Below are 24,774 nucleotides of genomic sequence, written 5' to 3'. Positions count from 1 at the left end.
TAATTTATTTATTTAAATTGACTGATTTCCTTATATGAACTGTAACTCAGTAAAATCGTTGAAATTGTTGCATTTATATCTTTGTTCGGTATACTTTTTAGCTACTTTGCAACTAATTAGCATGTTAGCTAACCCTTCCCCTAACCTAAACTTTTAGCTAACCCGTTCCTTACCCTTAAAACCCTTTTGCCTAACTCCTAACCCGTTCCTCCCCGTCTCTGGCCCACACTCCAGTACAGTAGGTGGCGGTAAGGCACCTTTGGATGTCAACCGCCGAAACACAGAAGCTGTTTTGTGAATTCTTTCCTCACTTCCTTTCTTGACGCAAGTGCCCGGAAGAGACTTTCAACGCTGTCAATTTTTCCCGGTAAATCGCAAAACTGGATTATAAATCATTCCCAAGTGATCAGACACACCACAGGACGATTTTCAAAAGGACGTAGGTTAGTCCCTCGCAACGATTTATTTGATCTTAAATGGCGTTTATATTTGCTGGGAAAGTTTGGGCCGAGTGTGGTAGCAGCACTCTAGCTAACCTGTCATTGTTTCCCGTGAAAAGGAAGCGTTCACCGTTATTTATCTTGTTGGCTAGCTATCCATTTCACAGTGCGAAAAATACGGCAAAAATTGATATTTTACGTGCTACCTCGTTTATCTGAATTAGTTAACATGCTCCTCGTCTCTGGGGGGAGCTTGTTAGTTGACTAGTTAGCTACTCTAGCCACAATATGGCCAGGATATTCAGTGTCTTTGGGTATACGACTTGTGTATCAATCATACGTAGATTGCTAGCTAACGTTAGGTACTGATATTGTTCACTGGGCTAGTGTTTGCTACATTGCTAGCTAACTAGTTACTATGTGTTATTATTGTGCCATGAAATATCAATTGCAACATTAACGTTACTGGCCAGCGCTAGTTAACTTAGCTACTTGAAGTGTGTACGTAAATTCTATACAGTGTGTTAGTCCGCTCTGGGCGTTCGTAAACTTCAGAGCGTTTCGTTCTGGCGGAGGAGTAAAGTTGATGCGAGCGTTCTGACCTCAACAGCAGTCAAGCACCCAAGCTAACAGGCTAGATTGCTACTTCTACACAGATGAGAGAACCTCACTCTGACCATTTCTCACCCTAGCAGAGATTGTAAGGCAGTTTGTTATCCATGGCGTTGGCGACTAAATGTGCTGCTGGCAACAATTATTGTTTTTCGACGTTTACTGACACGTGCAATCAGTTATTTGCGCTTTGGCACACTCAGATGAGTGCTCTGAATAGGTTGGACACATTAAAGGTAACTTTTTTTTATTATTAAAAAAAACTAGTTCATTGCATCCGCCGTGGAGCTCAGTTTCATAATATTACCATCTGTCCCAACTGCATGCCGTAGTTTAAGTTACCTCGAAAAAAACAGGCATTATTAAAGGGCGTTTTCACCCTGCCAGCTCCTATTAGTTCTATTGAGCACCGTCACCGAGGTAAAGCCCGTTTCAGGTTGGATATTCAACGGATATTACTAGCCTTTGTTGTAAAACGGGTTCATTCGCCATTGAAAATCCTACTTGACGGAACCACGAGTGTTACGCATAGCAGTACATAGTAAAGAGCATTTTTAGCAATTTTATATATTTAAATTATGGCGAATAAATCAGGAAAAAGCTCAAACAAAGTCTAGATATACAGATGTAACCCAAATTATAGAATAAATTGATAGGATACTACAATGTTCTCCAGAAGACCACAAAATGGTACAAGACATTTTTCTATAATTTCATTGACATTGCTGTGGTGAATGCCTTCATCCTCCAGAAGGAAATGGCCAAGAGCTGTGGACAGCCCCCCCATTTCACAGCTAGCCTTCAGGGAGCTGCTCATCCAGGAGCTTGCTAGCTACAGCACCTTCTGTCCCCTCTACCTCTGCCCCTTCTGCTCAAACCAGTGGTGTTCACCTGCCCAGATTCATCTCTGCAGGCATGAATGTGCCTCAGGGCAAAAAGAGCACAGTAAGGAGATGTCGTTGTGCCCTTTGTCACAGGAAATGCCCCATCACCCATCACCTGCACCACCTGTAAGCCTCTGCTTTACACCAGAAAGAGACTGCTATGAGCCATGGCACCAGCAGCACAATATTGTGTAGAGGACTGAGGGTCTTCACAATATTGGAAATAGAAAATGGGTAAATAGTTACCCTTGTTATTTTATTTATTTTTTATATATATTTTTGTTGGTGTGTGTTAGAATAGCATTTATGTATTTTGTATATAGTTCTTTCCTTCAAAATGTATCACTGTACCAATTCGGCCACTTGTGTGGGACACTTGGGTGACTTCATGCTCAATGTCATGTAGCTCTCTAATTTTTGAAGTTATCTGTCTAAAACTTTGCTCAGCTATTGTTGCCATCTTATGTTCTTCATTCAAATCATCCCCAGCATTCTATCTGTATGTTAGGCTGTTCTTGGTCATTTGAAAGACAATAAAAAAACAGAAAACGTTTGTTTATTTCCTTGTATTTTCTTCTACCAGATCTATTGTGTTATATTCTCCTACATTCAATTCACATTTCTACAAAATTCATATTGTTTCCTTTCAAATGATACTAAGAATATGCATATCCTTGCTTCTGTGCCTGAGCTACAGGCAGTTAGATTTGGGTATGTGTCATCAGACACAACTTCAATTAAGTACAAAACATTTCAGTGTTAACTTTCTCTTTATCCCTGGTTGATGTACATTTCAGAGCCTCTTCATTGTGGATGGGGTATAGCAGACATTTTCAACAACAAAGACTGCACTTCCAGTTTGTGTTCTTTACTCAACTCTTTTGTCTTCATTCCTAGGCACAGCGCATGGCACAACACCGTTAGCATGCAAAACATTCAATCATAACAAAACAAACACGTTATAAATAATATCAAATATCAATGCAGTATGAAGAATTAGCCATCCATTGTGTTATATCATAAATTGTCTTACATGCCGTCACTGTTGTCAAAAACGTATAAACATACTAACCCATTCAGTCTTTGGGCCACATCCAGGTTCTTTATCAGTGGCACACATGAAGCAGTTGTTGGCTTTGTTGAACTCATAGACATGAACTGAACATATGGCTGTCCCACACAACTACATAAAAATAAATAATTTACATTTACTTTGAATTATATATCATTACATACCAGACATTTTTTAGTATATCCTCAGACTTTTCTTTTCGCTGTTGCTCCATGTGATTTTGAAGGTTCCATATCAATTTGGGAGGGGATGTTGGGAAGTGCAACTTCCTTGGCCATCTACACCAAAAATAAAATAGAGTTTTTGACCTAATTGTCACACAACAGCTAACCATTCATTATTGAAAATATAACTATCAAACCTGCATTACAAAGACCCCACAGCTGAAGGTGTCCTGCTGCATGGCGTGAGTTATTTCCACTCCTTTCCACTTTGTCCGCCAGTCGTCTTTTCCATGGCAGGGTCTTCTCATTTTGAAGCACTCTTTTTTTTATGTAAAAATAATGGAATTATGATTGGTTATAGGCAAATGAATACACAAGCCAAATGTATATGCTGTTTTCCATATCACTATAATCAAGTAGTAATTTACGAGTAGAGGTAATTTCCTTTAAGCCCCATTCTAGACACAGCCTAAATTATAGGCACTGAACCATTTACAGGACAATAAAAGTAGCATATCCAACCCTATCACAACGTGAATAAATGTAGAAAGTTTGTAGACTAAGAAAAAAATTCTAAGTGACAGTTTCATCAGTACGCCCAGTATGACAATAGAGAATGAATTGTAAGCACCAAAGTGTGTTTGTCAAAATATCTGAAAATGTCAGTTGTTGATCATAATACTTCTATTTGCAATAGCAATTTATGATATATGCAGTTGAGGAATATTCCATGTACCAACACTACATGTAGGACGGACATTCCCACAGACAGTATTTTTTTTCTCACCTTTATTCAACCAGGTAGGCCAGTTTAGAACAAGTTCTCATTTACAACTGCGACCTGGCCAAGATAAAGCAAAGCAGTGTGACACAAACAACACAGAGTTACACATGGAATAAACAAACATACAGTCAATAACAATACAAAAGCCTATATACAGTGTGTGCAAATGAAGTAAGATTAGGGAGGTAAGGCAATAAATAGGTCGTAGTGGAAAAATAATTAACATTTTGCAAATAAACACTGGAGTGAGATGTGCAGAAGATGAATGTGCAAGTAGAGATACTGTGGTGCAAAGGAGCAAAACAAATAATAATATGGGGATGGGCTATTTAAAGATGGGCTACATACAGGTGCAATGATCTGTAAGCTGCTCTGATAGCTGATGCTGAAAGATAGTGAGGGAGATATGAGTCTCCAGCTTCAGTGACTTTTGCAATTCGTTCCAGTCATTGGCAGCAGAGAACTGGAAGGAAAGCTGGCCAAAGGAGGAATTGGCTTTGGGGGTGGCCAGTGAAATATACCTGCTGGAGCGCGTGCTATGGGTAGGTGCTGCTATGGTGACCAGTGAGCTGAGATAAGGTGGGGCTTTACCTAGCAAGGACTTATAGATGACCTGGAGCCAATGGGTTTGGCGACAAATATGAAGCGAGGGCCAGCCAACGAGAGCATACAGGTCGCAGTGGTGGGTAGTATATGGGGCTTTGGAGACGAAACGGATGGAACTGTGATAGACTGCATCCAATTTGCTGAGTTGAGTGTTGGAGGCTATTTTGTAAATGACATTGCCGAAGTCAAGGATCGGTAGGATAGTCAGTTTTACGAGGGTATGTTTGGCAGCATGAGTGAAGGATGCTTTGTTGCGAAATAGGAAGCCGATTCTAGATTTAATTTTGGATTGGAGATGCTTAATATGAGTCTGGAAGGAGAGATACAGTCTAACCAGACACCCAGGTATTTGTCGTTGTCCACATGTTCTAAGTCAGACTACTAACTATCCAGAGTAGTGATGCTAGGCGGGTGGGCAGATGCGGGCAGCGATCGGTTGAAGAGCATGCATTTAGTTTTACTTGCATTTTAAGAGCAGTTGGAAGCAACGGAAGGAGTGTTGTAGGCATTGAAGCTCATCTGGAGGTTAGTTAACACACTGTCCAAAGAAGCGCCAGAAGCAAACAGAATGGTGTCGTCTGCGTAGAGGTGGATCAGAGAATCACCAGCCACAAGAGCGATATCATTGATGTTTTCAGAGAAAAGAGTCGGCCCGAGAATTGAAGCCTGTGGCACCCCCATAGAGACTGCCAGAGGTCCGGACAACAGGCCCTCCCATTTGACACACTGAACTCTATCTGAGAAGAAGTTGGTGAACCAGGCGAGGCAGTCATTTGAGAAACCAAGGCTGTTGAGTCTGCCGATAAGAATGCAGTGATTGACAGAGTCAAAAGCTTTGACCAGGTCAATGGATACGGCTGCACAGCATTGTCTTTTGTCGATGGTGATTATGATATCGTTTAGGACCTTGAGCGTGGCTGAGGTGCACCCATGACCAGCCCGGAAACCAGATTGCATAGCGGAAAAGGTACGGTGGGATTCAAAATGGTCGGTGATCGGTTTGTTAAATTGGCTTTCGGAGACCTTAGAAAGGCAGGGCAGGGTAGAGAGGATCTCTAGAGTATCTCCCCCTTTGAAGAGGGGGATGACCGCGGCAGCTTTCCAATCTTTGGGGATCTCAGACGATACGAGAGAGAGGTTGAACAGGCTAGTAATAGGGGTTGCAACAATTGCGGCGGATCATTTTAGAAAGAGGGTCCAGATCCAGATTGTCCAGATTGTCTAGCCCATCTGATTTGTAGGGGTCCAGATTTTGCAGCTCTTTCAGGACATCAGCTATCTGGATTTGGGTGAAGGAGAAATGGGGAAGCTTGAGCAAGTTGCTGTGGGGGGTGCAGAGCTGTTGACCGGGGTAGGGGTAGCCAGGTGGAAAGCAAGGCCAGCCGTAGGAAAATGCTTATTGAAATTCTCGATAATTGTAGATTTATTGGTGGTGACAGTGTTTCCTAGCCTCAGTGCAGTGGGAAGCTGGGAGGAGGTGCTCTTATTCTCCATGGACTTTACAGTGTCCCAGAACTTTTTGGAGTTTGTGCTACAGGATGAAAAATACTGTTTGCAAAAAAAACTTCCTGTGTATATTGGTTCCTAACTTCCCTGAAAAGTTGCATATCGCGTGGGCTATTCGATGCTAATGCAGAACGCCACAGGGTGTTTTTGTGCTGGTCAAGGGCAGTCAGGTCTGGAGTGAACCAAGGGCTATCTATATCTGTTCCTGGTTCTACATTTTTTGAATGGGGCATGCTTATTTAAGATGGTGAGGGAAGCACTTTTAAAGAATAACCAGGCATCCTCTACTGACGGAATGAGGTCAATATCTTTTCAGGATACCCGGGCCAGGTAAATTATAAAGGCCTGCTCGCTGAAGTGTTTTAGGGAGCGTTTGACTGTGGTGAGTGGTGGTCGTTTGACCGCGGACCCATTACTGACACAGGCAATGATGCAGTGATCGCTGAGATCCTGGTTGAAGACAGCAGAGGTGTATTTAGAGGACGTGTTGATCAGGATGATATCTATGAAGGTACCCGAGTTTACGGATTTGGAGGTTTACCTGGTAGGTTCCATGATAATTTGGGTGAGATTGAGGGCATCTAGTTTAGATTGCATATCCCAGTTTAGGTCACCTAACAGTACAAACTCTGAAGATACACGGGGGGCAATTAATTCACCTATGGTGTCCAGGGCGCAGCTGAGGGCTGAGGGGGGTCTGTTACAAGCGGCAACAGTGAGAGACTTACTTCTGGAAAGGTGGATTTTTAAAAGTACAAGCTCAAACTGTTTGGGCACAGACCTGGATAGCATGACAGAACTCTGCAGGCTGTCTCAGCAGTAGATTGCAACTCCACCCCCTTTGGCAGTTCTGTCTTGGCGGAAAATGTATACACATACATAGAGGCATTTTCCAGCTATGACTTTACCACTCAGAATCCAGACTGGTTAGGACAATGGGGCCAGCACAGGATGTAATACACCCTTACAACAATCTACTTTTTTGATCTTCTTGACTTCTTATCTGGTAAACTGCTACTATGTGTCAAGAAAAGAGCCCCAATTAGGGGTTAATATACTCCAGTAAGAAAGAGCTGGTTTAGATTAAAAACGATTGCCCTGTGTCCCCGTTCAGAGGCATGAGAGACTAGTCAGTGGTAGAATTGAGTTGGCACTTTATTTGCCCAAACACCCATAGACCCACAAGGTTGAGATTACTCATGGACAGTAATTAGTCATATTTAATTTTTTGCATTGATGCATTGTGTCTTCTAACTGTCCAAGAATAGTGATTATGATATTGTTTATTTGTTCCCATAAATACAAAGGAGGATGTCTCTCCTCATAGCGCTGGCACTTTAGTCAGACTGTGCACCACAGAGCCAATCAGGAGAGAATACATACAGGTCAACGGTGCCAATTGAAAGTCGAGGGGTGTGTCTGTGCCTTTTGGATTACTCTCTTTACAGAGAACCCCTGTGGTTCAAGTCTGCTCTGCGCATGTCTGAAAGTGGCAGAGCCAGCAGCCAAGAGAGTTTTTCAAACTTGAGCACTTGGACCAGGACTTGATCATTTGGACCAGGACTTGAGCACTTGGACCAGGACTTGAGCACTTGGACCAGGACTTGAGCACTTGGACCAGGACTTGAGCACTTGGACCAGGACTTGAGCACTTGGACAAGGACTTGAGCACATGAACCAGGACTCAAGGTTTAGTGACCAGTTCACCTAAAATATCAGTTCAAAAAGAGCTGTTCGATCGTGAACAGCTCGTCACTAGCCTACACTTGAGCTGGGACGATAAACTGAAAAATATCAACACCGATCATTTATTTGAGGCATTTTGCTGATATTGTTCATTACGATAAGTAGCCTATACTAGAAATGTGTAGTTTGAAATGAAATGCATATGCTAATATAGGTGATTGTTAATGGGACAATTGATGGCTACAACCATCAAACCAGCAGTAGTAGTTTAAAGGATCATTTGAAAAAACATTGCACATTGTTATAAACTTATCGTTCTATTTACTGTTCTTGCATCAGTTCAGGCAGTTTATCGCCCAGCTCTGCTCATTTTAGCATTTTAGCAAACAAGGTTTTGTTTTATTTGTCCCGATGCGATACCATGGACACAATTACGTTATATGATTTATGAATAACAAAGGGATATACAGTGCCTTGCGAAAGTATTCGGCCCCCTTGAACTTTGCGACCTTTTGCCACATTTCAGGCTTCAAACATAAAGATATAAAACTGTATTTTTCTGTGAAGAATCAACAACAAGTGGGACACAATCATGAAGTGGAACGACATTTATTGGATACTTCAAACTTTTTTAACAAATCAAAAACTGAAAAATTGGGCGTAAAAAATTATTCAGCCCCTTTACTTTCAGTGCAGCAAACTCTCTCCAGAAGTTCAGTGAGGATCTCTGAATGATCCAATGTTGACCTAAATGACTAATGATGATAAATACAATCCACCTGTGTGTAATCAAGTCTCCGTATAAATGCACCTGCACTGTGATAGTCTCAGAGGTCCGTTAAAAGCGCAGAGAGCATCATGAAGAACAAGGAACACACCAGGCAGGTCCGAGATACTGTTGTGAAGAAGTTTAAAGCCGGATTTGGATACAAAAAGATTTCCCAAGCTTTAAACATCCCAAGGAGCACTGTGCAAGCGATAATATTGAAATGGAAGGAGTATCAGACCACTGCAAATCTACCAAGACCTGGCCGTCCCTCTAAATGTTCAGCTCATAAAAGGAGAAGACTGATCAGAGATGCAGCCAAGAGGCCCATGATCACTCTGGATGAACTGCAGAGATCTACAGCTGAGGTGGGAGACTCTGTCCATAGGACAACAATCAGTCATATATTGCACAACTCTGGCCTTTATGGAAGAGTGGCAAGAAGAAAGCCATTTCTTAAAGATATCCATAAAAAGTGTCGTTTAAAGTTTGCCACAAGCCACCTGGGAGACACACCAAACATGTGGAAGAAGGTGCTCTGGTCAGATGAAACCAAAATTGAACTTTTTGGCAACAATGCAAAACGTTATGTTTGGCGTAAAAGCAACACAGCTCATCACCCTGAACACACCATCCCCACTGTCAAACATGGTGGTGGCAGCATCATGGTTTGGGCCTGCTTTTCTTCAGCAGGGACAGGGAAGATGGTGAAAATTGATGGGAAGATGGATGGAGCCAAATACAGGACCATTCTGGAAGAACCTGATGGAGTCTGCAAAAGACCTGAGACTGGGACGGAGATTTGTCTTCCAACAAGACAATGATCCAAAACATAAAGCAAAATCTACAATGGAATGGTTCAAAAATAAACATATCCAGGTGTTAGAATGGCCAAGTCAAAGTCCAGACCTGAATCCAATCGAGAATCTGTGGAAAGAACTGAAAACTGCTGTTCACAAATGCTCTCCATCCAACCTCACTGAGCTCGAGCTGTTTTGCAAGGAGGAATGGGAAAAAAATTCAGTCTCTCGATGTGCAAAACTGATAGAGACATACCCCAAGCGACTTACAGCTGTATTCGCAGCAAAAGGTGGCGCTACAAAATATTAACTTAAGGGGGCTGAATAATTTTGCACGCCCAATTTTTCAGTTTTTGATTTGTTAAAAAAGTTTGAAATATCCAATAAATGTCGTTCCACTTCATGATTGTGTCACACTTGTTGTTGATTCTTCACAAAAAAATACAGTTTTATATCTTTATGTTTGAAGCCTGAAATGTGGCAAAAGGTCTCAAAGTTCAAGGGGGCCGAATACTTTCGCAAGGCACTGTAGATTGACTTTGTTCCGTCAGTTCAACACCTTTAATTCAAAAATGCAAGCTGTTCGTCGTCAGTCATCCAACAGTAAATAGTCTATGCGCCCCGATTCCATGGCTGGCTATAGGCCTATGAAACACGCAAAAGAAAATAAATGAATGTGCTACAAAACCATAATTATGTCGATTTCAACTCCTCTTTACCACTTACGTTACACGTGATATGTACATTCACTCACAGGAAACAATGAAGAAGCATCATACTCTCCCTCCTCCGTGAAAATAAATTTGACTGCAGCCAACCACAACGCACAAAATTAACACAGGCAGACTGACGAACCAGCAGCTTTTCCCTGTCATTGCTCGCTTTGTGACTGACAGGCACCTGTCCAATCAATAGATCACTAGAAGATGTATTTGGTTCATTCTATCTAGAAAAGGTTATGCAGACTTTTCTGACTGGTGAATTGAATATTTTAAATGAAATGAAGGCTTGTTAATTTATGAAATGGAAATAGCGCTTATGGAAAACACTTGGTTAAGAGAAAATGTTATTTGTAATTTCAATTTGCTCCTTCGCACCATGTGTTTGAGCCCCATTATAAAATATCATGATTCCACCCCCACAGATTGACGGCAGTCTTCAGCAATGTCACGTTTCTTTGCCACCGGGTCCGACAGCGAGTCTGAGGATTCCTCGTCGTCTGATGAGATCACCCCTAAAGTACCCGGCACTACTTTCACCAAGCAGTCAGTACTACTTTCTCTCTCTGAAACCTCAGTCACTCTGACTGTTTTCACAGCTTTCTCACTTTTCCACATTTGTTCCTCGTAGGTCATTGCTGCTTCGTGACGATGAGGAAGACACCAAGAGAGTGGTGCGTAGTGCCAAGGACAAGAGGTCAGTCATTTACTCTACTTCCATTATCCATAGAACCATCTCCTTAGCCTTGTCCATGTGCTGTATAGCCAACTCCTATGGGGGCTTTTATGCCTGATGATAGGAGTTGGCAATACAGCATAGGCATAAACTGATCTGGGACCAGGCTACCACCCATAGGAGTTGGCTGTGCAACATAAATATATCTGGGACTAGGCTACCATCCCCTGACTCTGATGCAGTCTAGTATGTGTTGGTATGCCTGCCCTGGACTATGCCATCTGCCCCAGGGGTTCCCAACCTATGGGGGGAGCGTAATACTTTTTTTGGGGTGCAATTCTCAGTTCTTTATACTAATCTAAAACAATGCAGAAATCCGCAATGCTTTAGGCTAGAAACAAGCTGTTTAACACCAGAGGAATATGAGACTGATGCACATGGGAATATCTTTCGTTTGTCTGACATTCAGAAGCTGAACTACGAGGAGTCAAAGAAATTTGACTTTGCTTGGGAAGTAAACTTAAACAATGTGTCAACCCCTGTCGCTATCAATTGATCAACTCACTTTTTGTAAAAGAGAATGTATAATTAAATTGAATGTTCATATAAATTATCATAATAAAACATATTTGGTAGCGAAATAACATTTGTGGAAATCGGATCTAGACTTTAATTTCCTTATCATTAAATAGCCTACCTAAAAGATGTCATGAGTCTATTTAAACTATGTACAAATGAGAGTTGGGACTAGAGGTCGACCGATTATGATTTTTTCAATACCGATACAGATTATTGGAGGACAAAAAAATCCGATACCGATATGGCGTTGAAAAAATCATAATCGGTATATATATATACCGATTATGATTTTTTATATATATACACACACAATTTTGTAATAATGACAATTGCAACAATACTGAATGAACAATGAACACTTTTATTTTAACATAATATAATATATATGGGCATTTGGATGGGTGTTCTTAAGGTGATTCCACAGGTTGGTGGTATTTTTTTATTTAGCCGTTGCTGACCCCATGCTTACATCTTTATCACAAATAAGACACCTTTCTTTCCCTGGTGCCAATTCCATGTAATAGTCCCACACTGGTGCTATGCTTTTCTCTGCCATCTGTAAAACACACACACAGCTCTGATGTGACAATGATACTGAAGAGTCTGCTTAGGAGACAAATACTCTTAACTGTTTGAATAAAAATAGTTTAAGTTACCTGTGATGAATGTTGAAAACAAAAACTGTAATTTCTATATGCAGGAAATCCTATTTTAATAATGGACATGGTAAGAATTGACTACCAAAGTAAGTGCGAGTCATAATTCCCATGACACCTTCTAGCAAAATCTGAAAAGCGGTTCCGTCATTCATTTATTCCATAGGATATTTTTAGATTCACTTAAAATAAGGTCTGTGTTTCGTGTAGGCTTACACCACCTTGCCAATTTTATAACTGTGTAGATATCCATAGGACAAGGTAACTGATCAATATTGGCTAAATTTAAGCGAAAATCTTTTTTTTTGTAGAGTGGATTTATGAAAATATGTTGACAAACGTGACCTTATCCTAGTGAGATTTACACGGGTATCAAAATGCCGAGGCGGTTGAAGCCTGTACGAAACACAGACCTTATTTGAAGTAGATCAAGACATTCTCTATGGAAGTAGAATAACGAAGGAACCCCTTTCAAGTTCAGCCGCAAGTTATTACAGGAATTATAACGCGTCGACTATTTCTCTCTAAACCATATACCTTTGACTATTACGAGCCTGCTGCTGCCTACCACCCCTCAGAAAGACTGCTCTATCAAATATCAAAACATAGACTTAACTATAATAGACACATAGAAATACGAGCCTTAGGTCAAATCCGGAAACTATCACCTCTTTAAAAACAAAACGTTTATTCCGTTCTGTATTTTATCTAACGGTTGGCATCCCTAAGTCTAAATATTGCTGTTACATTGCACAACCTTCAATGTTATGTCATAATTATGTAAAATTCTGGCAAATTAGTTCGCAAAGAGCCAGGTGGCCCAAACTGTTGCATATACCCTGACTCTGCGTGCAATGAACGCAAGAGAAGTGACACAATTTCACCTGGTTAATATTGCCTGCTAACCTGGATTTCTTTTAGCTAAATATGCAGGTTTAAAAATATATACTTGTGTATTGATTTTAAGAAAGGCATTGATGTTTATGGTAAGTACACATTGGAGCAACGACAGTCGTTGATTGATTGTTTTTTATAAGATAAGTTTAATGCTAGCTAGCAACTTACCTTGGCTTACTGCATTCGCGTAACAGGCAGGCTCCTCGTGAGGCAGGTGGTTAGAGCGTTGACTGTAAGGTTGCAAGATTGGATCCCCCGAGCTGACAAGGTAAAAATCTGTCGTTCTGCCTCGTTCCTAGGCCGTCATTGAAATTAAGAATGTGTTCTTAACTGACTTTCCTAGTAAATAAAGATGAAATAAAGGTGAACTTGAAATCGGCCCTAATTAATCGGCTATTCCGATTAATCAGTCGACCTCTAGTTGGGACACACACACACACACACCTATTTTCCTATGTCCCTCAAATTAAACAAAATCAAACTGGTGTTGTATTTAATGTAGGCTATCTCAATAAACAATCATTAAAAATAAGGATTATGTCATAGGTTCGAGGAGCTAACTAACCTGATCAAGACGATCCGCAACGCCATGAAGATCCGAGATATGTCCAAGTGTCTGGAGGAGTTTGAGCAGCTATGTCGAGCATTCCTCAAAAGCAAGACTATAGTGGACAAGGAAGGGATGCCTCCCTTCTACATCCGTCTTCTGTCCGACCTAGAAGACTATTTAAATCAGGTAAACATTCACAGTTCACACGGTTTCTATTAAGACACACACTCCTACCACTATGGCTAAGCACGATGATGGTTAATGTTTCCCTACAGCTTTGGGAGGACAAAGAAGGGAAGAAGAAGATGAACAAGAACAACGCCAAAGCACTCAGCACCCTGCGGCAGAAGATCCGCAAGTACAACAGGGACTACGAGACGGAGATCGCCAGCTACAAGGAGGTGAGGCTTTTCGCTATGACAACACAGGATGGTAGATTCTTAGTAATCTGTTGTTGTTGTTTTTTAGCAAATAACACTTACCAAGTGTTTGGCAACATTTTTGTAACCTTTTTGAGTCAATCACCCGGGGATTGTGGAAATCGAATGCATGAGAGCTTCAACGGTGTCGCGAGCATATAGTGTGTCAAATTAGGAAGCAAGTCTAATGTCCATATCTCTATGCGGAGCAATGCTGGTCAAATTTCCGGATAAATTGTGGTGATGGGGGGGATCAATAGTTATTTATCACAATATTATTTTGAAAAATATTATATTGGTACTTTGACTCCAATTATCGATAAATTAATGAAATGCTAGCGTTAGTTGGCTGTACCTGCACCAACACTTGGGTATATTTGATCCTGTACCTTGTTCTCCGTCTTCTTAAATAGTCAGCCATCACGTTTTCAGAACTTTTATTTCCATGGCTGATCAAAACTAATTTTCTCATTCTCTTTCTTGTCTCTGAAACAGACAAATAGTGAGCAATATGTTTGGAATATCAAATCTAATAAATTGTCAGATTAGACTGTTTGTGCATTGCTACCTGTGTAATTGTAGATAATAGGCAGAATCTACCACACACCCAAAACCGATAAGTGGAGGTGCTGGAGGCAAAATGCTAAACTGAAAAAATAGGAAAAAGTCTCTGAACACTTCCAGTCTGGTTTTACTATTGTCTACATTGTAGAATAATAGTGCTATGAAGTAACACACATGGAATCATGTAGTAACCAAAAACATGTTAAACAAATATTTTATATTTGAGATTCTTCAAAGTAGCCACCCTTTGCCTTAACTGACAAGAGTGTGCAAAGCTGTCATCTGTAAGGTTCCTTGAGCAAGGAATTTCAAACAGTCAGACACTAGAAACGTTCATTTTTTTCCCATAGACACTTTCTTTTATCTACAGGTCTGTTAATAAGACACTGTTGTACTATTGTTCAGAGATATTTATATTCAGGAATATTGAACTATTCTGACACATTTTATTCCATAGACACTTTTACATGTCTGTTCTCAGCAGACACTTTTTGTATTGTGGTTTACTTTCAGAAGCAAGAATAAAGGTTTATTTGTGTGCTGAAAAAGCTTGGTTGGCATTTCTTCAAGGTGTTTCAATGCATTCTATTTGAACATCAAGTGCTGACAACATACAGAAGAGCTGTGTGCCACAGATTTTCTTCTACTTGTGTAGTAGTACAGTCTAATCTAATTTACTCCACTCTGAGCCATCCCAGAATCTGGTTTCATTTTATTAACAAGATAAATAAACTCTACTGGTTCACAGTGCACACAGAACTGAGTCTGCATCCAAGAATCCTCATCCTTGCAGCCATGATGCCGAATGCATTCTGACTCTCCGACAACGAGAGTGGTAGTTCCAGGTACACCCAGTTTTATTGAGCTGGACACCTGTGAATTCGAGGTAATGAGAATATATGTCATATACAGTGGGGAGAACAAGTATTTGATACACTGCCGATTTTGCAGGTTTTCCTACTTACAAAGCATGTAGAGGTCTGTCATTTTTATCATAGGTACACTTCAACTGTGAGAGACGGAATACAAAACAAAAATCCAGAAAATCACATTGTATGATTTTTAAGTAATTAATTTGTCTAGCCACTTCTACAAAGTGTTGACTCATGTAAATCAGAATTCACTTCGTTGTAAGACGTCCCCCGTGTATTTTCGGCTTAATGCATCTTTCCCAAGATACTCTGAGCCAGTGTGAGATGCTTAGTTCCTACTAATGGCTTCGTGGTATAATAGCAATATTTTCTCTCTCTTTCAGAACCCAATGGTCTCTGCGGATGAGGAGGATGAGAAGGATGAGGTTGAATCGGGTGAGTTTCTTACCATGCCTTTTCATTACACCTCGATCTATGTCTACAGTAAATGCCATTAATGAAAGACTCAAACGTCTGCTTAGGTAATTTGGGTGCTAGCTCAAATTTGGGTGCTAGCCTTGCCAAGCCATTAGAGCCAATAGGGCAGGAGCCTCCCTCCTGTTTCGATATAGAGGCAGCTTGATGTACAAGTATACCCCCTGGACAGGAGGCTATTCTATTGCAGGGACTTACCCCCAATCAATCTCTTTAGTGCCAAGTGCCAAGCAGAGACGCATCGGGTCCCATTTTTAGAGTCTTTTGGGATTGACTCTCCACCATTACAATCTCAGAATGACATTGATGCATTCATTCTATGGACTAGCCACTGTTTTAACTGCTGTTTCTTTTAGAATCACCCATCTTCCTTGATGTCTGTAGGGGTGTCGTCAGATAGTGATGACGAGCCGGGAGACGCCAAGAGCTTCCTGAAGAAGAAACCGGCCACCGAGGCACTTCCGCCGGACAGCAGCAAGTTCCTGAAGGGAGCAGCGGTAAGATGGAGGACGCGCTCAGTGGCTCTGTTGTAGTGCACAGTTAACTTACTCAGGGTAGCCTAGTGGCTTACTCAGGGTAGCCTAATTGCTCGATTCCAGGTTGTATCACAACTGGCTGTGATTGGGAGTCCCATAGGGCGGCGCACAATTGGCCCAGCGTCATCCGGGTTAGGGTTTTGCCGGGGTAGGCTGTCATTGTAACTAACAATTTGCCTAGTTAAATAAAATTTGAAAAATCCATGCGACCATTTAGTCACAGTAATTAGACTTCCCCCAGCTCTGATACTGCTGATGGTCAATAGTAGCCTACCAAACTGCACCACTCTATTGTCCCTCTAATCGCTCTGAAATCAATACAAATGTAATCGAAAATCAAAACAATTCATGAAAGTCCATGAGCGCGTGTTGCGCAACATTTTTATACTGCCGATCAAGCAAAAAGGCAGTAACTGCTAATTTGGTTGAAAATGAGTTGTAATTCTTTTCTACAATAAAAACATGCTTAATCAGGTGGACAAGTATCCTACCTCTGTGTTTTGGAGAAAATGGGGGTCATGTTAAAAGTAACAGCATAAAGTTACTGTGAAACCAATGTAAATGAAAGCCATTTTTCTCAATCCAACGTTATGAGCAGTTACTGCCTTTTTGCTTGGTAGAGCAGTATAGGCGATGCAATTGCGCAAGAGTGGTGGCCTCTATTAAAAAGAAGATCCCATCAGCAATCTATAGGCTAGGCCTACTATTTATTTATCAACTTTTCTAATATTAAGCTCATTGCTTATCTTTACAACAGGAGTATAGCCTACATGGTTGGCATGAACATGTACCACGGGAAAAGCATCATCCAGTCGCTATTTAAGTGCATCGATGACATGTATTTTTCCCCCGCTGCCCCTGTTTCGGGACAGATGCATGATAATGGTCCATTCTAAATCAAAACAAATGTCACACATTATTTAGTATGTGTAAAGACGAGATTAAATAAAGAGTAGTCGGGTGACAATATTAGCCAATTATAGAATTTGAGGTGCCGAATACAACACCTTAGAGTGAAATGCTTAACCAACAATGTAGGTAGAGTTATTAAAGTGACTATGCATAGATGATAACAGAGTAGCAGCATAAAAGAGGGGGGGGGGGGGGCAATGCAAATAGTCTGGGTAGCCATTTGATTAGATGTTCAGGAGTCTTACTGGCTTGTGGAAACTATTTTAGAAGCCTCTTGTACCTAGGCTTGGCGCTCCAGTACCGCTTGCTGTGCAGTAGCAGAGAGAACAGTCTATGACTAGGGTGGCTGGAGACAATTTTTAGGGCCTTCCTCTGACACCGCCTGGTATACAGGTTCTGGATGGCAGGAAGCTTGGCTCCTGTGATGTACTGGGCTGTACGCACTACCCTCTGTGGTGCCTTGCGGTCGGAGGCCGAGCAGTTGCCATACCAGGGAGTGTCTATAGTCTTTTTTTTTTTGAATTTTAGCCCTTTTTCTCCCCAATTTCGTGAGCTACTATCTTGTCTCATTGCTACAACTCCCGTACGGGCTCGGGAGAGACGAAGGCTGAATGTCATGCGTCCTCCGATACACAACCCAACCAGCCGTACTGCTTCTTAACACAGCGCGCATCCAACCCGGAAGCCAGCCGCACCAATGTTTCGGAGGCTACACCGTGCAGCTGGCAACCTTGGCTAGCGCGCACTGCGCCCGGCCCGCCACAGGAGTCGCTGGTGCGCGATGAGACAAGGAGATCCCTACCGACCAATCCCTCCCTAACCCGGACGACGCTAGGCCAATTGTGCGTCGCCCCACGGACCTCCCGGTCGCGGCCGGTTACGACAGAGCCTGGGCGCGAACCCAGGGATGGCACAGCTGGCGCTGCAGTACAGCGCCCTTAACCACTGCGCTACCCGGGAGGTCCTTCGCTGAGTCAATGACTGGTGTTCCTTTTGTCCAGATGTTAAAGGGCAGTGTGGAGTGCAATAGAGATTGCATCATCTGTGGATCTGTTAGGGCGGTATGCAAATTTGAGTGGGTCTAGGGTTTCTGGGATAATGGTGTTGATGTGAGCCAGCCTTTCAAAGTACTTTATGGCTACAGACGTGAGAGCTATGGGTCAGTAGTCATTTAGTCATGTTACCTTAGTGTTCTTGGGCGCAGGGACTATGGTGGTCTGCTTGAAACATGTTGGTATAACAGACAGGGAGTTGTTGAAATTGTCAGTGAAGACACTTGCCAGTTGGTCAGCGCATGCTCGGGGTACACGTCCTGGTAATCTGCCTGGCATTCACAAGGCCGCAGGGCTTGTGAATGTTGACCTGTTTTACGGTCTTACTCACATCGGCTGCGGAGAGCGCGATCACACAGTCGTCCGTAACAGCTGATGCTCTCATGCATGTTTCAGTGTTACTTGCCTCGCAGGGAGCAAAGAAGTGATTTAGCTCGTCTGGTTGACTTGTGTAACTTAGCAGCTCTCGGATGAGCTTCCCTTTGTAGTCTAATAGTTTGCAAGCCCTGCCACATTTGCCGAGCGTCGGAGCTGGTTGGAGTATGTACGTACAGTCACTGTGGGGCTGACGTCATTGATGCACTTATTGATGAAGCCAGTGACTGATGTGGTGTAGTCCTCATTGGCATCGTAAGAATCATGGAACATATTCCAGTCTGTGCTAGCAAAGCAGTCCTATAGTTTAGCATCTGCTTCATCTGACCACTTTTTTTACAGACCGAGTCACTGGTGCTTCCTGCTTTAATTTTTGCTTGTAAGCAGGAATCGGGAGGATCGAAAAATTGTCAGATTGCCAAATGGAGGGGAGAGCATTGTTCGTGTCTCTGTGTATGGAGTAAAGATGCTCTTGGTTTTTTTCCCCCTCTGGTTGCTCATTTAACATACTGGTAAAAATGAGCTAAAACTGATTTAAGTTTCTCTGCATTAAAGTCCCCGGCCGCTAGGAGCGCAGCCTCTGGATGAGCATTTTCCTGTTTACTTATGGTCGTATACAGCTCATTGAGAGCGGTCTTAGTGCCAGCATCGGTTTGTGGTGGTAAATGGACAGCTACGAAAAATACAGATAAACTCTCTAGGTAGACAGTGTGGTCTACAGCTTATCATGAGATACTCTACCTCAGGCGAGCAAAACCTTGAGACTTCCTTTGATATCGTGCTCCAGCTGTTGTTTACAAACATAAATAGACTGCCACCCCTTGCCTTACCAGAGGCTGCTTTTCTGTCCTGCCGGTACAGTGTATAACCCGCCAGCTGTATGTTATTCATGTCATCGTTCAGCCACGACTCTGTGAAGCATAAGATATTATTTTTTAATGTCCTATTGGTAGGATATATATGCTTTTAGTTTGTCCGTTTTATCATCCAGCGAATGTACGTTGCCCAATAGTACTCTTCGCCTGATCCTCACAAGGCAACCTAATCTCCTTCCACAAAACCTCTGTCTCTTTCTCCTGCAAATTACAGGGATGAGGGCCTGTTAGGGTGTTTGGAGGAAATCCGTCTCGTCCAACTCATTAAAGAAAAATGATTAGTCCAATTCAAGGTGAGTAATCGCTGTTCTGATGTCCAGAAGCTATTTTCTGTCATAAGAAGAAGCAGAACATTATGTACAAAATAAGTTAAAACCGATGCGAAAAACAAACAAAATAGCACGGTTGGTTAAGAGCCCATAAAATGGCAGCCATCCTCTCTGGCGCCATTATTGTAGTGAATGATGCCCGACATAAGGCCAGAAACAACGCCTTTTTTGAATCATAGTCGCACACCTCATGTAGCCTAGCTCATAGGCCTATGTTTTAATAAGGTTTGTATCGTAAACTAAAGTGGCCAAACAACTTCTTAAATGTAAGCACGTTAATCCACTTTAGAAGGGGTGTAGCGCCTAACTGGCAAACATAAGCAGCTTGTGAGTTTCAAGTTTGGGGAAGGTATTTTTCACCATAAAAACCTTTATAATAAAAGCATTACACCTTTTTATAATAAAAGCATTACATGCATAGTTGCATTTACTGTCACTTTTGATAATGGTGTTTTCTGCTAATGGAACATTCGTGTTTATAGCCTACTGCCATGTGCACATTGCTGCTTTTATAATGTGAAGAAATTGACTAATAGTTTATCAATATTTAAAGCTGAACGTTCTGATCTGTTGCGTCAGCCACATTGTGTAAAAAAAAATGGTTTTTGATGCTAGTGGTTGTATTAATGTGGGATCTTTCACATCCCACAACTGTCCCAGACTTTGGAATATTTATTTATCGCATAGAATAGGTCAACTTTTGTACTATGGGGGATAGTAGATTGACATAGGCTAGTGCTTTTGCTGTTCGTTAGGCCTACTAATCTTGTTGGCTGACCAAAAGTAAATGTGCGCAATTCTTCCAATATCTTCAGAATGCCCCTCAGAATTAGATAAGGACGTGCGCTGTTTCGTCCCCGAAGTGTCTGTCTTCACTTGTAGCCCGTGAGAAAGACCCAAACACTTGATGGAAAGCCATGTGAGTGAGAGGTGCTTCGGAGCATGCAGCGCTCAGGAAAAAGGGCATAACACAGCACTCCAGGCCAAGGGCACAACGGCCACACAATTTGAGGCATTTTCAAGTGCTTGTCAAATTGTGAATGAGAGACTATTGGCGTGTGTACAGCCTGCGCAAAAAAACAAAGCAGAGCTCATGCCTTTCAAGCAACTTTTTTCAAATTGTCAGAGTCGCATCATGCAGCCTTACAATGTATTAAAAATCACATATAGCCCAACGTTTGTAGAACACTGTTCTATACATCAATAAATCTAAATGAAGCATATAGTACTACCTATTTCTTTGTTAACCGCTCAACACAGGTTAGCCTCATCTGCACACGCCCTCAAATCATTTGAGAATATCCTTTCTATTTTATCCAGCTTTGTTCAATTGTATTCTTCATATTATAAAATAATGCCACGGAATTCTAAGCAAATCTTGTCTGCTAAATGAACTAGTGTAGCTCACAGTCATTTGGCTATTGTTCTTCTGTAATAGACTATATTTTCTTCATATCATGCTTCTTTAGACCTGTCTAAATTAATAGATTTATTGTGAAGGTGTAGGCTATTTTACATGGATTATTAAAATGTAGATGTTCGAAGTCTGCATCAGTGGCTTGTAGGCTATGTATGGAAGCCAGGAGATGCTAAATTAACGTGTTTGCTAATTAACGGTCAATTACCGTGACACCGACAGTTTATTTGCTTGACAATCACCGGCTGACAAAATTTCGTGACCGCCACAGCCCTCCCGGTACTCAAAAGGCCCTCCCGGTACTCGGCCTTTTGGTAGGCCGTCATTGTAAAAAAGAATTTGTTCATAACTAACTGACTTGCCTAGTTAAATAAAGGTTCAATTTTAAAAAGCCCTAAACGTGACCAACAGAAAATATGATGCGTGCATACAAGGAACTGACATTGAAACATGCAACAGTAGCAAGCCAATCCTCTCACAGCCCCCCCAAAATGCTATGTTATTGAACATACTTCTCTAATGAAGCAACCAATATAAAACAGAATTTCAAATATTTTCCAAAATGTCATTCCCGGGAAAATACCATTCTAAATAGCGCACCTGATGCATGTGGTTCCATATGTGACAGAGCTGAAAATCTCCAACGTAGAAAGAGGGGGAGTCTAAAGATTAGGTGGTGGGCGATGCGCTCGTAGCCTTGCCTATTGTATTGCCCATGCACTCAAATGGATGACTGGCTTCAATTAATAAAAATAGTAGCAATATCAAGCTGATATCCTCCTCTTGTTAATTGTGGCAATCAAAACTATGTTTTTAACATGCGATTGCATTTAGAATTGTTGCGCAATGACTGTGCTTATAAGAACACGTTTCACTCCAGCAGCATCCAGCTGTTTGAGAGCTGCGTTGTCCAACAGGTGATATCGTTCTGCTCATAGCCTACTAGTCTCTGTAGCATATCCTGTGTGTGTTTGATAAATGAGCTGTATGACGAACTAACGAATATACACGCACCAATTGAATTCCACTCCATTTTGCTAATTCACCCATTGTCCGATAAGCATGAGCGGTCAAATGTATTTTTTGGGCCGCTAACCGGTCAACAGTTAATCGTTAACATCGCTAATATAGACCCACGCTTGTTCTGCTATGGGGGCCAGTTCTATATTACTTTTTTCAGAGAGCGTAGTAGTTGAACCATGACCTATAACCGATTTTTAGTAGGAATTGTCAATGGGTAGGGGCTATGGGTCTATCTGCGATTGACTGTATGACTACTTGAAAACACATTTGTAGTGTGTGTAGGGGCAGTGGTCAACAACCATCCTCCTGGAGATCTATTCTCCGGTAGATTTTCACCCAACCATCACAAATCACAACAGATTCTGCCAAACAAGTTGTTGTTGAGAAGCTACGTGTAATTGTGTGTTTGCAATTCTAACTCTTCCGCCTTTCCTGTCATGGGATGAGGTTATAATAATGTCAGTGTTTGAGCATGCTGGTGAGGACAATGTAAATAAAACCACTACTTGTCACGAATCCCGTTTCCTGAGTCTGTTTTTTGCCTATGTTCTGTCCTGGAGAGTTTTTTCTGGCGTCCTGGAACGCACCCTGTCTGGTTGCCGGGCAATGTAGCCAGTTGGGGTTTCTGATTACCCGCACCTGTATCGAAAAATGGTCAGATTGCCAAATGGAGGGGAGAGCGGGATAAGGTGTGGTTGGCTACACGGGATCTTCCTCTACGGACTGAGTCGAGGAAACTGTCACCAAAGTTCATTGGTCCGTTCGTGGTGGAGAGAATCATTAACCCTGTTGTGGTCCGACTCAAATTGCCGGCAACGCTTCGAGTACACCCCACCTTTCATGTCTCCTGCCTCAAGCCGGTTCACCTCAGTCCTCTGTTACCCCCTCCTCCTCCTCGGATGATCGGAGGTGGTCCTGTCTACACGGTGCGCCGCATCATGGACTCCAGACGGCGGGGTCGAGGGTTCCAGTATTTAGTGGATTGGGTAGGATATGGTCCTGAGGAGAGGAGTTGGATTCCTCGGCGTCAGAACCTTGACGATGACCTGCTTCGTGACTTTTACCGCCTCCACCCTGGCGCTCCGGGTAGTCCGCCCGGTGGCGTTCGTCGGAGGGGGGGTACTGTCACGAATCCCGTTTCCTGAGTCTGTTTTTTGCCTATGTTCTGTCCTGGAGAGTTTTTTCCGGCGTCCTGGAACGCACCCTGTCTGGTTGCCGGGCAATGTAGCCAGTTGGGGTTTCTGATTACCCACACCTGTATCCCATCAGCTATCTGCACACCTGGTCCTGATCATCATCTCTCCTCTTCATAAGCCCGGACCTGACATCCATTCCCTGCCGGATCGTTAGCCATGAACAGTATGTTGTGCCAGAGTATCAGCCTCAAGTTGGATAGAATTTGTTTTGTTGTTTGTTACGTATTGCTTGCCTTGAACTTACCTCCGTTTGTTCTGTCTTCAGTTACTCACCCGGATCATTTACCCCATTCCCGCCTGGTCGTCGGAGGATTCCGCTTCCCCATTGGATCCACCTATTTACTCCCATCAACTCACCACCGCTACCCGCTACGCCACCTGGATATATCTACCCATTCACATTCACTTGTAAATAAATACTCACCTTCTTCCTACTCTCCTTGTCCTGGTCTGCTTCTGGGTTCGATTTTGAAGAAACGTGACACTACTTTTGTACTTCATACCATCGAGGACAACTATGCTGCTGCTCTACATTTTAGACCTTTCTGATTATGTTTAGCTAACACCCTCTTGCTTTCTCCATGATCTTTCCTCTCACAGGGACACCTTCCAGAGCTTGAGCACATCTAAAACAATAACTGGAAAAGATACTTGCATGCTATGATTTAGACTTTCTTTATAACCTTGTCTACGATCCTGGTCCTTCGTCTTCTGGCGACCCACTGCATCTTCTGACGACCTATTGAAAACAGTACAACAATGATACTGCAAATTAAGATGCATGATAGATGCCTTTTTTAGTTTTGATGACAAAATGAATCCTACATGCTTGTGGAAGTTCGTGGCTTTCTGGGTCCAACTCCAACTGACAGGTTGAATACCATGTGCCTTTTTTGAAGGGGTAAGGGGTTGGGCTTTAGATTATTATATTAGCCAATCAGGCCTGTATATGTAAATCTCTTCAAATTTGTATCAATCTGACTGAAGATTTCAGTGGCCCAAGGAGGTTCAGGGAAATCAATTATTGCAAATATATTGGTGTTGTTTTCAATAAATTAATAGTGATTGATTAGATATACAGGGATGATTTAAAAATGACATTAAGACTGCATGGGGGCTTTAATCTAACTCGTGTATGTAATAACAGTATATGTCTTCAACAGGATGAGGAGTCTTCCAGCAGCAGTGACGTGGATGACGAAGACTGGGACTCAGACACAGCGGAAAGCGGCAGTGGTAGTGAAGACGAAGAGGGCAATAACGCCATTGCCAAAATCTTCCTCAAGAAGTCAGTCCCTGTCCTTTGTACCTTGTGTGTTAGGATGGAATTATT

At 42.2% G+C, this 24,774-nt stretch overlaps 1 protein-coding gene across 12 annotated transcripts in view; it reads left to right on the top strand.

Annotated features, from left to right (window-relative positions):
• Positions 1-309: 309 nt before the first annotated feature.
• The window catches only part of eif3c (eukaryotic translation initiation factor 3, subunit C), a 71,092-nt gene continuing 46,627 nt past the window's right edge, over positions 310-24,774 (top strand). For 9 of the 12 annotated variants that reach the window (XM_036946696.1, XM_021565545.2, XM_021565543.2 and 6 more), the window contains exons 1-8: positions 310-443; positions 10,465-10,585; positions 10,671-10,736; positions 13,394-13,583; positions 13,673-13,798; positions 15,636-15,687; positions 16,111-16,223; positions 24,605-24,729. In XM_036946696.1, coding sequence (XP_036802591.1) covers positions 10,485-10,585; positions 10,671-10,736; positions 13,394-13,583; positions 13,673-13,798; positions 15,636-15,687; positions 16,111-16,223; positions 24,605-24,729 — 773 coding nt within the window. In that variant the 5' untranslated portion in view covers positions 310-443; positions 10,465-10,484. Of the gene's footprint in view, positions 444-10,464; positions 10,586-10,670; positions 10,737-13,058; positions 13,116-13,393; positions 13,584-13,672; positions 13,799-15,128; positions 15,267-15,635; positions 15,688-16,110; positions 16,224-24,604; positions 24,730-24,774 lie in introns of those variants that run through there. The other 3 variants (XM_021565546.2, XM_021565547.2, XM_021565548.2) reach the window with 3 other exon arrangements.

The sequence above is a fragment of the Oncorhynchus mykiss genome, chromosome 16, assembly GCF_013265735.2.
Source record: "Oncorhynchus mykiss isolate Arlee chromosome 16, USDA_OmykA_1.1, whole genome shotgun sequence".
NCBI classification, from domain to species: Eukaryota; Metazoa; Chordata; class Actinopteri; order Salmoniformes; family Salmonidae; genus Oncorhynchus; species Oncorhynchus mykiss.
The sequence above is the reverse complement of the archived record's forward strand: the minus strand, read 5'-3'. Positions and strand labels throughout refer to the sequence as shown.